At 51.1% G+C, this 15,262-nt stretch overlaps 7 protein-coding genes across 7 annotated transcripts; 5 read left to right on the top strand and 2 right to left on the bottom strand.

Moving 5' to 3' along the window:
- Window positions 1-1,608: 1,608 nt before the first annotated feature.
- BDY17DRAFT_232353 (Oxidoreductase, molybdopterin-binding domain-containing protein) lies at window positions 1,609-3,000 on the top strand (the record flags this gene model as incomplete). The annotated part of the gene is made up of 1 exon (XM_033730235.1): window positions 1,609-3,000. A coding segment is annotated over one exon (1,392 nt), but the record flags the coding sequence as incomplete, so codon positions are not given.
- Window positions 3,001-3,830: 830 nt separating this feature from the next.
- BDY17DRAFT_64593 (uncharacterized protein) lies at window positions 3,831-4,782 on the bottom strand. The gene is made up of 2 exons (XM_033738578.1): window positions 4,303-4,782; window positions 3,831-4,227 (listed from the first exon to the last, which is right to left on the bottom strand). The coding sequence occupies exons 1-2, from the start codon at window positions 4,586-4,588 to the stop codon at window positions 4,022-4,024; spliced, it is 492 nt and encodes a 163-aa protein (XP_033585072.1). The 5' UTR covers window positions 4,589-4,782; the 3' UTR covers window positions 3,831-4,021.
- Window positions 4,778-5,957, top strand: BDY17DRAFT_306148 (uncharacterized protein). The gene is made up of 2 exons (XM_033734997.1): window positions 4,778-5,533; window positions 5,588-5,957. The coding sequence occupies exons 1-2, from the start codon at window positions 5,170-5,172 to the stop codon at window positions 5,632-5,634; spliced, it is 411 nt and encodes a 136-aa protein (XP_033585071.1). The 5' UTR covers window positions 4,778-5,169; the 3' UTR covers window positions 5,635-5,957.
- Window positions 5,958-9,959: 4,002 nt separating this feature from the next.
- On the bottom strand, window positions 9,960-10,512 carry BDY17DRAFT_258827 (uncharacterized protein; the record flags this gene model as incomplete). The annotated part of the gene is made up of 2 exons (XM_033731813.1): window positions 9,960-10,321; window positions 10,395-10,512. The coding sequence occupies 2 exons, from the start codon at window positions 10,510-10,512 to the stop codon at window positions 9,960-9,962; spliced, it is 480 nt and encodes a 159-aa protein (XP_033585070.1).
- Window positions 10,513-12,044: 1,532 nt separating this feature from the next.
- Window positions 12,045-12,272, top strand: BDY17DRAFT_228861 (uncharacterized protein; the record flags this gene model as incomplete). The annotated part of the gene is made up of 1 exon (XM_033730182.1): window positions 12,045-12,272. A coding segment is annotated over one exon (228 nt), but the record flags the coding sequence as incomplete, so codon positions are not given.
- Window positions 12,273-12,803: 531 nt separating this feature from the next.
- BDY17DRAFT_64424 (uncharacterized protein) lies at window positions 12,804-13,232 on the top strand. The gene has a single exon (XM_033738577.1). The coding sequence runs from the start codon at window positions 12,914-12,916 to the stop codon at window positions 13,172-13,174; it is 261 nt and encodes an 86-aa protein (XP_033585068.1). The 5' UTR covers window positions 12,804-12,913; the 3' UTR covers window positions 13,175-13,232.
- A 460-nt stretch (window positions 13,233-13,692) lies between these two features.
- On the top strand, window positions 13,693-14,429 carry BDY17DRAFT_306133 (ketopantoate reductase PanE/ApbA C terminal-domain-containing protein). The gene has a single exon (XM_033734996.1). It carries the CDS (start codon window positions 13,882-13,884, stop codon window positions 14,383-14,385), a length of 504 nt encoding a protein of 167 aa, XP_033585067.1. The 5' UTR covers window positions 13,693-13,881; the 3' UTR covers window positions 14,386-14,429.
- Window positions 14,430-15,262: the final 833 nt, after the last annotated feature.

The raw sequence follows: 15,262 nt of genomic DNA, 5'->3' as shown, positions 1-15,262 counted from the left end.
GGAAGTTGAGGTGAAATTGCTGGCATCGTGTTACACGAAGGAGAAAGAATGGATCGTGGATTAATCGGTCTTTGGAAAGGGTCTCGACGCTGTGCTTGCCTTGGCTATGTTGGACGAAATAAATGCGTGGCGGTGCCACTGCGGAAGGGAGAGGGTTGATGAGAAGGAGAAGAGTCCGTGCTCATTCAGAAGGCTCTTGAATCTTACCTCCATATTGAGCTCAAAACTGCCATGGCCGTACGATACGAACGACATCTATCCTCTGCGCCGAATACGTGCCAATGGACGTTCATCGAGTCGAAGCTGGCTCTGAATGATTTGCACTCGGCCTTCGGTCTTGATCACTCGCAGAGGTGGCATACTCGGAGAAGGCCATTGCGCAATTCGGCGATCCAGCTCAAAACACAGCACATGGGCATAAATGCATGTTGTAACAGGACAAGGCTACGCTGCATTATAGTATCTTAGTAAGCTCTATTAGATCGACACATTACGACAAACGCGTTAGGGTAGGAAGTGTTCGTACAGACCTAAGCTTCCTAACGCTAAGTCGACAAATTCTGGATCGGCCTAATTGTCTATCGGAAAGCTGCCAGGAAAATCGATTTCAATTCGCAGGAATCAGAACATCTCTTAAGTATGCTTAATACTCAATATGCACCACTGCGATTAGTAGATTTGGGGACTTTCTAGTTTCAATGCTAACACAGACGGGGCCAGCTTCTATTGTCAGAGCACCGATAGACAGGAATGGGAGAAGCGGCTAGAGGACTTGAAGGCATTTGACTGGGGCTAATTAATACGACCGCAGTTCAGCTTATAGAGACATCAATACCGCTATACAGCCAATCCAATCTCATTGTGCTCTCAAGATATGGAGAAGAAGGATCTTCAAGACAAGAAACACTGCTGCAAGGCGAATGTGATGGCTAAAACACTGCTGCAAGGCGAATGTGATGGCTAAGACACTGCTGCAAGGCGAATGTGATGGCTAAGGATGGGATTCGCGCAACGTGAGCTACCCGGTCATTAGCGCAATGGAAGAGCACCCCAACGTGAGACCGTCGGTATTGCAGTACATTGGTGCGGAGTAGGCAGGGGAGCGCCCTCGACTTGGTGGCAAAAATGATGGTCATCGGCGGGTCAAAAGTGGTGGCATCGAAATAATCGAATCATGGTAGACAGAGCGTTCCGCTAACCCGGCCAGCCATCGCCTGCGTTGCATGACAAGTTTGTCCTTTGCCCCTCACACAATCCAGATAGGATCTCAATATGTCCAAGACGTATCCGCAGCACTTGCTTCGCGTCTTGCTGAGGCGCCCACATCCTGTTTACCTCCCTTGCCATGGACGTCCAGCAGTTACTCGGGCCCCGAGTTCGGTGGTCTTCACGAGCCAGCCCATCCGATGCGCACCATTCTCCACCAGCTGGACCGAAGGCTCGCAGCATAGCAAAGACCGCGTCAATGGGCATAGTAAGACGCAGCCGCGATCAAGTGGCATCTCGGCAGCCATTGTTGCCGGCGCTCTTGCATTCGCTGGCGCAATCCTGGCAACCACAAGCTTGACGTTCGCAGAAGAGTCAAATAGCGACCACAAGCTCATCCGGCTTCACGAGATTCAAGAGCACAATCGTAAGGCCGACAACTACTGGGTTTATCGAGGGAATCGGGTTTACGACATCACGGACTGGATTCCGAACCACCCTGGAGGCGACGTAATCATGCGCGCTGTCGGAGGCAGCATCGAGCCATACTGGAACATCTTCACCATCCACCAGAAACAAGATGTTTACGACATCCTGGAACAGTACTTTATCGGCCTCATTGATCCTCGTGACCTGGTCGATGGCCGAGCGCCTGCAGGCCAGGTCGAAGACCCGTTCAAACTCGATCCAACACGAGACCCCGAGCTCATCGTCCACAGCGACCGCCCTTTCAACGCAGAAACGCCGACTGCTGATCTCGAGACATTCATCACACCCATCGCTCGATTTTACAAGCGCCACCATCTTTGGGTCCCCAAGCTAGATGAGAAGACGTTCAAGCTCACGGTTGAACTGCCTAACGGCGAAGAAGTGGAATATTCGGTAGAGGATCTGCGTTCAAAGTTCAAAGCACACACCATCACAGCAACTATGCAATGCTCTGGTAACCGACGGTCTCACATGACAAAAGGCTCTAGGCCTACCAATGGCATCCAGTGGGGTGTAGGCGCTATCAGTAACGCAGAATGGACTGGTGTCAAAATGCTCGACGTTCTTCAGGATGCTGGTCTTGATGTGACGGACTTGCCCGACGATGTGAAACATGTCCAGTTTATGGGTGCGGAAGCGTACGGCGCATCAGTCCCCATTGAAAAAATCGCCGATCAATTCGGGGACGCCCTTATCGTCTATGCTATGAACGGTCAAACATTGCCGAGAGACCATGGATTTCCTCTTAGAGCGTTGATCCCGGGGACCGTTGCTGCCCGGAGCGTGAAGTGGCTAAGCAAAATCGTCCTTTCGGAAGACGAGTCAACCTCGCAATGGCAGCAGCGTGATTACAAATGTTTTGGTCCTAATGAAGGAAGCACTCCGGACTGGTCTAGCGCTGTCGCGATCCAGGAAACACCTGTGCAGTCGGCTATCACGAGCATCCGAAAGGTAACCGCAAACCGTCTGGAAAGCAGCGCCCTAGCCCGCGTCTATGGTCTTGAGGAGGAGTCTGTTGTTTTACGAGGTTATGCATTCTCTGGTGCCGGGCGCCGCGTCGTACGCGTGGACGTTAGTCCAGACAATGGCAAGACCTGGCAGCAAGCAAATATCGAGGACGCAGAGCAGAAAGGCCACCGTTCGTGGAGTTGGCGACAGTGGAACTTGGCAATCCCCACTCGAATGTTGTCGGGCAACGTATGTGTCAAAGCCACTGACGATGGATACAATACTCAGCCCGAGAATTTCACCGCCTACTACAATTTTCGGGGCAATCTGGCCAATAGCTGGCACCGAGTACCGGTGTCAGACGCGCTTAAGGCTCCCATCGTCGAGAAGGAGTAGAATTGGAAATCCTACTATTTTGATGTCGGCTTTATCCCCTTGATAGATGGGTAGAGTAGCTCGGCGACTTCACAATTACCCTCATATGCTCTCAAAGGCACGAGGGCAAGAAATGTACCCCGCTTTCCTCGAAATGCAAGTACGTTGCGATTGGCGATTTCGAATCAGCGGCACCATATATCATCGCAGTTGGGATTCCCGGCTCAGACGGTGCCTATCCACCGTACCCCCACCATTCCATCTTGCCGCCAACCGGGTGCGAAAATCCTGGCATTTACGTGCGAGATATAGTGCGACTAGGGGTAGATGTGGCCGTCATGGTAGCAGCGTCCTGCGTACGGATTTTCGCTCAACAATACAGCATTGCGTTCCGCTGTTTTAGTTCAAATCATAGTCCCCACTATCCTCCAATCGCCTTCTATGACTGGCTTGGTTTCAATACAATCATCTCCGAGGAGCGCATGCAATGACATCGATATCGTGAACCAGAAAGCTATACTAATCGGAAATAGTAGTCAAGGACTGGATCGTCAATCACGCTCGTATCGCCATTTCGCTCTTCGCTGCGCTCATTGCTGGAATCTCTTACACCATCTTTGATCCGCTGCGGACGTTATCGATCGAGGCTCATATCACGCGAGCGTTCCATGTCGAAGATATATTCGTTTTCAAATGGTTCCGAAGGTAAAGCGTAGATTTGATCAACAAAGTCAAGCAGCTGAGTACCGGTCATCGCAGTTCCGAGGTCGGCATGCAAGCTCTATGGGAGGATAGGAAGAATGAAGGTAGATCAGAATTTTCAAACGCCGATGCTTCACTCGATCTTCAAGATTCACAATTTCCACAATACATGCTGTTGCCATCTCGTTCCCCTCGCGTTTTGGCGTACTTTCATCCTCTGATGACAGCGCAGTATAATATTGAGCATCGCGAAATGCCATCTTCGCTTCGTAGGCTGAATCTAGCGGATGCGATGCCACTCTCACGAGAGCATAAATGGCATCGTCCTCGCTATCAAAGCTGGCTCATCCTCGTCACTCGACCAATTCTCCGAACTTGTGTCGTTATCGTCATCCTGCTGCGGCAGTTCCAGTTCGGGTGGTTCACCTCCGTTTTGTGATGCGCAGTTGGATTCGGTCTTAGCACAGGACGTAGTTTGCACCGTGACATGAGAGCGAGTCGTGCCAGCTGTTCAGATTGTGAGCTTTCAAGCACATCCAGCACCTTCAGGTGCACGAGTGCCCTTCTTAGATCTAGACTTGCGCGGCAATTTTCTTGGCGGAACTTCATATCGGCAACCACTCGCCGGCGCATGGCTTGTATTGTGCAGAGCGTGTGACACCTGCGGGTGCGTGATGGCCGCTACAAGTTCCTTCGTGCATGGTGGAATTGCATGCTGTTGTCGGATTCTTAGGAAGCAATGCAGAGAGGAAGGCCGACTCGTTCGAGCTGATTCGCACTGAAATGGCCGAGACGCAGTAGAGCAAGCCTGTCGGCTGGCTTCGGCTAGGAACTTCTGACCAAAGGCTGTTGAGTTTGCGTCGAGCATTGTGAAGAGAGGGATGACACGACATCATTCTTCACAGCGTTCAAAATGCCTTCTAGTCGCTGGTCAACTCGCTCCGCAACCGAAAATGCCAAGGGGAGACGCGGCTACGCTGAAACTAGTCCGGACGAAGCTTGTTTAGCGGAGCGCTCGTGCTGCGCGATCGCCGCACGTTCGCAATGTTCTTTCCGAACTTCCCACTGGGCGGCTGTTTGAGACCGAGCACCAAACAAAAACGGGGGCAAAAAAAGATGTAATGGTTCGCTGACGAATTCGGAAGACGTGGACATCGCTATATAAGGCAGCGCCGTCTTAGGGGTCCGAGAAACGTGGATGCACTCACGTGCTACCCTCGACCACTGCTTTTAACTGGCTCGCTTTCCTCCACATCTGAATATCTACCGAATGCCTCCGCGACGGATTTATTTCGTATGACACGGCCAAGGCCAGCACAACGTTAAGCCGCTGGCTGAAGGCCGACTGATTCATGACCCATCGCTCACACCATTGGGCATTACCCGCTTCCACGACTTCAACCACGATTTCCCGTCTACTACAACATTGACTTGGGTTATGCGAGTCCAATGCGATGCGCGATCCAAACTGCGCAGTACTGCTTCGAAAACGTGCTCCCAAAGACAGATAGCCGCCGGGTTTTCTTGCTACCAGATGCACAAGAAATTACGGACCTGCCTTGCGACATTGGCAGTGCTCCAGCCGCCATCACCCACGAGTTTGGGGAGCTTGTCGACACCAGAATGGTGGCGGAGGATTGGACCAGCAAAAAAGGCAAATATGGAACAGACCCAGAAAGTTTGCAGGAATGGGCGCGCCGGCTGCGGCGATGGTTACGGGACCAGCCAGAAGCGGAGATCGTCGTGGTTTCCCAAGCGGGCTTTCTTGAGTATGTGACCGGCTCGAACCTCGACGACAATGGTGAATTACGAGGTAAGTGCGTGTGCTTTGGTTTAGTCTGTAAAAACGTGGCTGACTAGGCTGTAGACTTCGTCTCGGGTTGGAAGCAGTTTTTACACTTCTCAAGAAGATAACCCTGTGGAGGCGACACTTGTGGAAGAGATACAATCGATTGCACATCGCGAAGTCCTGAAGTGATCAAGGAAGCGCCTAGAGAAAGTCACGTAGAATGCAGTCCCTTGCAGCGATGCATCGAGCAGGCCGGCCATTGCAAAATGTTTCTTCCTTAGGACAGTAGTCTCGAGACCACTTCTTGTCGAGTCCAATCGCTCTATCGCCAGATTAGAACCGATGCGACTAGTAAAGGAATGATAGCCTCCGGCACGATTAGCGAACGTTCTGGGCCAGCCATCTAAGCGGTGCCCTTGAAAGCGACCGCCAGCCTTGTCGCTCTGACGTCTACGTGAACCCCAGTGTCCTTTGCTAAAACAACATGACCTGAACCGTCGCTGTACCAGCTTAAACGTTTCCACGCCTTCAGATCACGATGGGTTTCAATAGTGGCGGCAGTAGAGACAAAAATGGAGATAACCGTGTCTTCCGCAACATTCGGAAGTCTGCCGCCGACGTAACGAAACTCGAGGTCTCGTAAGATCTGCTCAATGCTGGCCACAAACTAGCCTGGACGTCGAACAAGACACGCTAAGAAGAATGAGGGTTAGCGGGCGGTCACTAAGTGTGAAGGTTGGAGCCCCGACAATGTCGTATTGTCTCCACCCTCTTGCAAGACTCATGCATTCTACTTGTGGCCTCTCGACGGGTCGATGCATAGGATCAATTGCCTCCTCTGGACAACTCATAGGTGGCTGCCAGCTTCCGCAAATGAGCTGGTCCAATGAGCGAAGGGCGTTATTGCGATCGACGAAGGGATGGACCGAATGGATATCTTCAACATAGCTTCGGAAAAGCTGACGTAGCCGAGTAATATGTTCGGAAGAGGAGCAGGGTGGTCCCAGGTCAAACATGGAATGTGCGGCTAGGAAGGCGTCTACTAGGAACGATTGGCGTGTGAGGAAGTCGCCAGGGAGCATGGTGTACTTAGTGTAAGGGCTAGGGGACATGCGGACATCCTTGGCCTCAGACGAGAGCACATAGGCAGGATCGACAAGTCAGTGGGCGGAGCAGAGGAGGTGATTGACATAAGGCTACAGCTTGGCAAGGTTGTGCACACCAGAGGCATGGTATAGACCGCGCACGAGCTAGTCAGTGTGGTTTGCTCATAGTTTGTTCCACTCGACGGCGCCTAACCGTGCAGCTAACTCATCGAATTAGGGGAGGTAGTTATTAGCCAGCTGCATGTGCATGTGCAACTTAGCAGTATGTTTATCGAGGTGGCGAAAGGTGGCAACGATGTGAGATATGTGGTGAGTAGACTTGATAGCAGAGTAGTGACAAGTAAGGTCGTCCTCGTCGCAGTTAGCGCATGATCGACCTTCGTCATACGCCCTCTCCTTCTCCCAGCACAAGTCGCAAGCCTAGGTGATAGGTCAGTGGGCTTTTCTAGGAAGAGGCGATGAAGGACGTATACCTGTGTCGCTCGGAGATGCCGTCTGCGATCAGATGACTTTTTCCTCGATGGTGGTGAGGGGCGCGAGTGAGCTGGTTAGAGGATTCGTGTTGGGATAAGAGGAAGCAGGGCCAAACTTCTTCTCGCGGCGAGCTGTAGCAGAAGGGATGAAAGGGGGTGAAGCCGATGAATGATACACGCCACCCGAGGATTGAACGAAGGTCACTGTATCTGAGGTGAGACAACAGCAGCGAACGCAGACAGGCAAAGCCGTCCAATCAAAGCATGCCACGGGTGCGACAATCGATACATCTTGGCCATCGGGGGCCGACAGCTAAGGGTGATCTGCATAATGAGCGTTAGGCACTGGGTGTGCGATGCAAGCAGGCGTACGCTTCGTTGTAGTAGGCACTCTGCGATGATCGTCTAGACACTAGCTTCTGAACGACAGTGCAATTTCCTCGGCACCTTAGGGCCACGCTGATCTCGTTATATTCAACAACAGATAATCCAGTGCACTCTTCGTTAGCACCCTCAATGTCCTACACCAGCCCGTGCGGACTGAATAACCGCCCAGAAACCACGTGATTTGCCTCTCCACAATCTTTCTGTTCAGCTGTTCACGTCTGCTACGCGGTACCTACATGCTGGACCGAGGCTAGTGGCATTGCGTCTTCGTCGCCCATACAGTCTCTTCGCTACTCTATCGGCGCCATAACGTACAGGCTTGAATTTCGACTACATCAGGCAGCATTCCCAAGTCAACACGTTATGACTGCACCTAGCCTTCGCATATAACACGGTCTGCTTGACTCCACGGCAAAATTGCTCTTACTCGTCTAGGCCTTTCATCGTACAGTCAGTCTAGTCACGCACATCTCAGCTCACGTTGAACACAGCCATATCACGCAAAGCTTCTCGCGGTGCGGCTTCCACTTCTGACGCTGTTCTTAGCCCGACCGCATTTCTCTGGTCCATCCTTTACGGACACCCGGCCTCGCTCTTGGATCCATGCCGACGCTTCGCCTTGGTCACACATCTGAGTCTAGGTACTGCTCCGTATCCTTCCTTCTCTTTGGCTCCTATCTTCTCACCTCAACGACCTCATTCATGATTCTCCATCGCTCCCGTTTCCTTACCTCGACAACGGCCTTTGGCGATATTCAAGTCTCTTGCCTAAAGTCAGGCCTAATATCGCAAGCTTTGAGCTAAGAACGTAAGTCTAATCAATCACAAATATATCCTCAGCAATCTGGCGATGTACTCGTACCATTGCAGTACACTGGCCCGCTGCTGATCCAGACACCACCTACACGTCTCATTTCTACCTCGAACTCCACCAGGAGCTCCATCATGGATATCAACAAGACCTATCTTACAGCCCACCACGACATTTAGCGACGTGCACGTTCTAGCTCAGCAGGAACTGGAGCTCGTCGCCACCGATGTGTCCGCTTTGAGCAATGCTGATAAAGTTGCCAACGTCGTTGGACTGTTCGGACCTGTGTAGGATGTCTCTGGAAGCAACTCAATTACGAACTGTGTACAAGCAGACGGCACCTTGACTCTGGCGCGGGCATCGATATCAGACACTGTGTATAGCACTCCCCCACACCGCTGAACTCAAGAACCCAATTTAGTGTCAAAACGACCATTCACAACTCGTATGCTTCCACGTCTGCAGAATTCTAGTCAGCGTTGACTGGCAAAGCATCTGATGCTTCCTTCAGCCTGTCCGAGCGCTAGAACAACGTCGGCAGGCTTAAGTCAGGCTGGCCCTGAACGTACTTGTGATTCGTCACTAAATTATGATAGTGTCCACTCGCATGACGGAGTCGTGTCCTACACTGTGACACCAATCAGCTAGGGAACCCGGGCGGTATACAACATCGACCCCGAGCTTTCATCGGACCTTACTCAGGGTACAAAAGCGAATGGATAAGACTCGTCCACGGCAAGATCATTTATACATCCCAGCATTGTGCGTACGTTGGACCGAATTGGGAAGTCACTGCGGGAGTAGGTGGCAGTACCGACGCTTCAGAGCCCCCTCCAAGGCGCCCATGATTGCTGCAACCTAGTAGTAACACAAATCCCAGAGACTGGAAGTGTTCCCGTTACTGAATGGAGCGCAAAATAGCCTCCCCAACCGAATCCAGAATACCGGATCAGGTTGCTTTTAATCCAAGCATACCATATACGTCTACTTATGTCCCCACGTTCTAATCAGGCATGTCAGGATCGTGTAATTATGTATTATACCGGAAGACGGAAGATTGGATCTGATCTAGAGTACAGCGTCTTAGTATCACGTAAGGTATCACAACTTTTTGTTTCATTAGATCGACCTGTCACTGTGTAAAGACGAACATTCACTTAGAGGAGGAAGAATTCATTGATCAGCCACGCCAATCGTGTACAGTCACCCTGAGAAGACTATTGGTCGCCGGGCGAAGGAGGTAGAGGGTGATGACACACATCGCCAGGGGCACGCCTATTGCCAGGGAACAGAAGAGACGAGCAATGTGATCAGCTTCTCATTATTGTGAGGTATCACGCCGGCCACAATTCTTCCCGAAGCAGCCGCAACGACGGTAGACACGATGGAGAGGAGCCAGACTCCCGTCATGGCGCTGATCTTATGGTGGCGTTTCGTCATATCATCTGACAGTCAGCCTCTCGGTGGGCTGCTGTGATCTCGGAGTTGGTGCGGGGCAAGAACAGATATTCGCCAGTGATAGCAAGCGTGATGGAAATCCAAAATGTCGATGATTGATCTCGAAAGATGGTTCCTCGTTTCGATGCAGACCAGTGGACTAATAAAGCTTGCCGCTACCAGCGTCTCCAACGGTGAGCACGATTATCACGAGAATGTACTAATCGTATCATTGGTCAATCGGAGGAAAACACTTGAGCCTCTTTGATTGGTGAAGATTGGGGACAGTGACGATAGTGTGGGCTTACACTTAGTGTGGCGAGCACGATGATCCAGATTTCCCATCCAGAACTGCGCACATGCCCGTTGACGATGTAGTGCTGCTGCTTCCAGCATCGAAAGCCTCCCACCATAATCACAAACAAGGCAATCGAATTGGAGACCAGCCCTAACCGCTTGCCAAGTCGATAAAACTCCGATACAAGTGGACTGGAAGGGAAGAGATCACGTGGCAGTCGAAAAAGCTGAGTGACGAGCACACCCAAATGAGCAAACTTGGTAGACGTCCTTAGCCATGCCAGGTATGTCCGCTCCAGCGCTGCAGCTCAGATTGTCAGCGTTTCCACAGCCAGCTAGCAGGGCACAGGAAGGTAAAACGTCTGCCGACGAACCATAGTGGTCTCTACATTGCTCGAAAGGAACATCTTGAGCAACGTGCCGCTGCCACCAGTTTGACTGCTTCTTTTCAGATATTCTTCGCGGCCGTGTGGTTGGGCCTATCTGCTGCATCTCAAGGCCTGTCGAAGCGTGAATCGGCTCACGTATATGAGCTGCTGCAGGTTGTTCCATGGCACAATAGGATGACTGATCCGATATACCGGTGGGAAGAGCAGTCGACACATGTGATAATTAATAAGTATTCGCCAAGTCATGTTGAAACTCATCAACTACCGATGATGGATGCAAAAGCCGCTAGTAATCGAATCCTCAATCATTAGCGCTGCCGCAGATGCCGTACCGATCAATTAAGCCAAGACAAATTTATCGATAACAATTAAAAGTGGGTATTGATGAAAGGCAGCGTGTTGGGTGTTGTAGTGTGAGTCTGCGGCCGGGTGGACCGGGCTCATCTTAGTATCTTGGGAAGCTTTGATCTTGAGCTTCGATGGAGGGGGGCTGTAAAGCGCAACATATTATAATCGGAAAGAAGAAGACTGTCATTTGCTGTTAATCCTTAGCCGTGCAACATGGAACACTCTGCTCACTAATCTGTCGCTCTTTCGACTTGCATCGAGCCTCCTCTTCCTTCTCCTCCACATCCTTAAGACATAGCGCTTTGAAGTCTCGCCCGTATACACACGACCCAGCGTGCTGACGGTTACTATCCATTACAGAATGACCGTCAGCAAAAAGATGGTACCGAGGATGCGGTAGAACGCCAAGCACGATTTTTTTTTTTTTTTTTACAGAAGCTATAGCTACGTGAGTATCAGCTGATCTAACTTGACTGACCTTAAATAACAGCTTTGTACGGAGGCAAAGAAGCGTACTCTGCAGGTTGGTCAGTCTTCGTGTCGCATCGCTGAGGCGAGACCACGGATGACTCCATTGCTGATTTGACTGTTGGCATGAGGACTGGATATTTGAAGTCTGGCGCTCGTGCTCGAGGAGAGCGAGTCGCAAAGTACAACCCTTTGATGGACATTGAGGGCATTTTGCGATACGGCAATTAGAACTGCACGTATGCTGGCAAGACCTTCCGCTTTGCCCACCGTTGAGCACCTTGCAGTAAATACTAGGTAAAACGAGGTAGAGCAATAGACGCGATTCGAGTACGAAAGCGAGTCGGCAATGAAGTGACGAAGTTGCCTGGGTACAGAGCACATTCACATGTTTCGTACCTTGACTAGTACATCCGAGCCAGGTGCAGAGCCTGCCTGGCTTGTGATAGGCGCAAGAGGCGGAAGGTGATCCCACAGATCATCCGTTCGTATGCAGTGTGCGGAGCAAGAGGAGACGTGGACCGGCAAAGCAACAAATGCGCTGATATTCATGCCCTGGACGGCCAATGTGGCGCTTGTAAGTGCATGCGGCGTTTCTACACACACAGCTTCCTTGAACATGGAGTTACCACCATACGAAAAAGTTATCCAGCCTGACACTCCTCCTCCGTATTACACTAGCATCAGCGTAACAGGACGGCTTCTCTGCAAACAAGAGCTTACATTTCTAGTATACCGGCCTTAAATCGACATTGGAGTCAAATCGAAGCCGAGGTGCGAGGAAGCCCACTTCCTCCTTTCAAGGCTCACTGCGAGCACTTCCGCTCATACACTCTCCAAGTCGCCAATGTAGGCCTTGCAAACGACTACAAGGACCGCACCACTGTCTTTCGCGTTCGTCTTGAAGGAGAACAGCTTTTGTTCCTTGCCCTTGGGATCGAGGTCGCTGTGGCATGGGTCAAGTCTCTGCTTCCGGCGATTGTAATCAGCGATTCGCTAGAGGACAGGAAAACGCCCAAGTATCCAAAGCTGCTTCACGGCAGACGAAACCTGTCGTGCAAAGGTTCACCAGAGCATGCCATGATCTTCGTGTACCGAGATCGCTAAGGGTCGGAAACAAAGTCTCATATATGTGTCGAGCACCGAAGTCTTTGAGATTCGAATTTGCAGGATTTCCATCTTCGGTGGTACTTTCTACTGCCCTTTCTTGTCATTTTGCCTTCCTCTTTCGATGCCGGTACTCCAAAGAGCAAATCCAGCTTGGTTGAATGATATAGTCGTATCTTGCTTCGATCACCGTTCCATGCCTTCTCCTCCAGCCATTCATCTCTTTGTACACTGCTGGCCCTTCTTGTGAAAATTCCCGGTGGTCGTGATACCTTGATGGACTCGGATCGTGGTTGGAGGAATGGCTGGGAAGGAAGGGAGTCCCTCGTCTTTCTGTGATTTCGCTTGGGCATGTTCAACATTTGGAGCGCGCGAATGAGTTCATCAGTAGTATCCCACCACACAGCTGACGTATATGATGCACAGTCCAAAGATCATGACCAGTCCCCGCCATAGATACAACCTTTCGTGGCAGCAGAAGGAGCGTCATCAGCATCAGGAAGAAAGCATCCCTGGCGAGTGGGATTTTCCGGATGTAGAAGGGACCGGTCAAGGCAATCGAGGGTACGATAACGGTAGAAATGAACCATACAGCACCAACTAACTCGCCAATTGCCAGCTCTGGACTTCCGGAAGCCATCGAGGCCCATATTGAGAAGAGGGCTGGGCCGCAGTTTCCCGACGCAAGCAATGTCACTCTGGCTAGAGTATCGCTCGAATTCAGAACTCTCGCGATGAAGCTCAGGTTCACGGGGGAGAAGCTCTCGGCGCATATGCTCGCGACAGCGGAGAATCGAATGGACGTTCAAGTGGGAATGGCCGCAGAACGATGGGTTAAATGAAACCAGCGGGATTCGAGCTGTTCAAATCTAACTAGTATCGTGTGCTGCGGGCTGGGTCTAAAGGGCGATGGGCCGCAGGTGAGTCTGCAAGCTCGGTCTTGAGCGCAAAATAATACTTCAGGTGAGATATACATATCTTAAGTGTTCATAAACGGAACACCAATGCAGCTTCCACAGAACAGCACGTCTCTCTCGACATCTACGATATCGGCGATCGTGAACAGCACACCGTAGGAGGACTATTATCCGCCTTTGGCAAACATGCCGGGCTCCCATAAGCTCAGGATCCTCATATTTGGGGCTGGCGCAGTCGGCACGTGCTATCTACACATCCTCGAACAGCTGGTTGTGATGTGACTGCAGTATGTCGGTCGAATTTTACTGTTGCAAGACGTCACGGTTTCAACTTGGATTCCGATCTTTTGGGGCAACATATCCGACTTCGGCCGGAGGCCGTTCAGCGCACCGAAGATGTGAAAAATCTTGACTTAGGCTTTATTTTAGTCACCACCAAAGCATCTCCTAGCACTTCGCCATGCACGGCTGCACTGCTTCATCCGGTTGTCAGATCGGGGTTCACCTGAATCGCACTCCTCCAGAATGGCATATGGATCGAGCACGAGTACGCTTCTACCTACCCATCATATGTCGTTCTTTCTTGCGTCGTCAACCTACACGCAGTACAGGTCTTACCAGCAAGGGTAATCATGAGCGCTTCTCAGCATTCGGAAGTAGGGCCATGCACGTTTCAGAATCAAGATGACAGGACAGATTTAGCACTATCAGCAGCCGGGAGGCTCTGCGATCTCATATCCGAAGGAGGAGCCTCAGCAACATTACATTTCGACACTCAGCCTAGGCGATGGTCAAAATTACTGATCAATGCACCATGTAATCCGATCTGCGCATTGACCCGACTCGATGATGCAAGATTCCTTAACTCATCTTCCTTCGCAGTGACATACGTGCAGCGAGTAATGCACCAAGTCGTGGATATTGCACAAGAATCGGGTTACATGGTAGTGACTCACGCTACGGCTGAGGAGCGCCTGAAACAGATCACCGATCGGTCTTCGTCAATGGGCTATGAGCCAAGTATGTCTGCTGATGTGCAGCGGAGGCGGCCCTTGGACATCGAAGCGATCTTGGGCAATGCCATCAGAATAGCCCAAACCCTAGGAGTTACGACCACGAATTCGGAAGCCTTATAAATACCACTTCGTGCGCGAGATATGTCTATAGCAAATTGAGGTAGTCATAAGTCTCTCGTGATCATAAACCTTTTGTTGTAGACTTTTGCAATGCTACAGGTTTAGGGGAGGCAGAAGTCACAGGCACGGTCATAGACGCTGCAGCTGCGGACGTCCTTAGAGAGCTTTGCGAGTTGGCAGAACTTGCATTTTTGGCTGATTACGGACTTGCTCGATGAGACCCATTTGCAAAGAGACATAAATCAACGACATTACTCAATATTCATTGTCACCGTATGAAGTGCCGCCAGCGAGCTTGATGCAAAGGCGCCTCGTAGTACACGATAATGGCCGGTCAATGACAACATGCGGAATATAATTATTTCTACACCACGGCAAGGGCCTGAGTGCGTAAGGTGCAATCGATCTTGGCATTCGGGGCAGACACAGGGCGACAACAGCAATACCGCCTAACGCACAACTATTAGGATATCCCGATGATCGCATACCCATCCACGGCTAGAGAATGCAGTATAGTCTACTTGTATTGACCCAAAGTATGCTCTACCATGGCTGGTCACTTGGTGGCCGGGAAGCTTGTCACCTACCCGCGTCACTGCCCCTGGCCTCGATGTTAGGACACGCCGTAGTTCCTTGCAACATGTCAATGGGGCTTAGAGTACGAAAGAAATATGTCGGAGATGTTGGCAATGATGCAGGGAGAGTGAAAGCCCGTGGGGGCATACGTGAAGATGTTCACATTATTTTGCTACGGCAAAATCTTCCTTTTCGTTCGAGGGCGGATGGCGCGTGTCGCGATTGATTTCACGAAGACTCTATCGAGGACTTCAAGGACTCTTTTTCAGTTTCCTCTTCGCCTGCGACTCTAGCTTCCGTT

This window comes from Neohortaea acidophila (assembly GCF_010093505.1).
Source record: "Neohortaea acidophila strain CBS 113389 unplaced genomic scaffold BDY17scaffold_15, whole genome shotgun sequence".
NCBI classification, from domain to species: Eukaryota; Fungi; Ascomycota; class Dothideomycetes; order Mycosphaerellales; family Teratosphaeriaceae; genus Neohortaea; species Neohortaea acidophila.
This window is presented reverse-complemented; position numbering and strand designations above follow the sequence as displayed.

Excerpts from the sequence above, each read along its gene's own strand:
- BDY17DRAFT_64593 (XM_033738578.1), bottom strand. The coding sequence starts at position 4,588 with ATGCTCGACGCAAACTCAACAGCCTTTGGTCAGAAGTTCCTAGCCGAA. Across the intron at positions 4,228-4,302 it reads TCCGCCAAGAAAATTGCCGC|CTGGCACGACTCGCTCTCAT; the intron begins GCAAGTCTAGAT and ends CAATCTGAACAG.
- BDY17DRAFT_306148 (XM_033734997.1), top strand. The coding sequence starts at position 5,170 with ATGCGATGCGCGATCCAAACTGCGCAGTACTGCTTCGAAAACGTGCTC. Across the intron at positions 5,534-5,587 it reads CGACAATGGTGAATTACGAG|ACTTCGTCTCGGGTTGGAAG; the intron begins GTAAGTGCGTGT and ends ACTAGGCTGTAG.
- BDY17DRAFT_64424 (XM_033738577.1), top strand. The coding sequence starts at position 12,914 with ATGAACCATACAGCACCAACTAACTCGCCAATTGCCAGCTCTGGACTT.
- BDY17DRAFT_306133 (XM_033734996.1), top strand. The coding sequence starts at position 13,882 with ATGAGCGCTTCTCAGCATTCGGAAGTAGGGCCATGCACGTTTCAGAAT.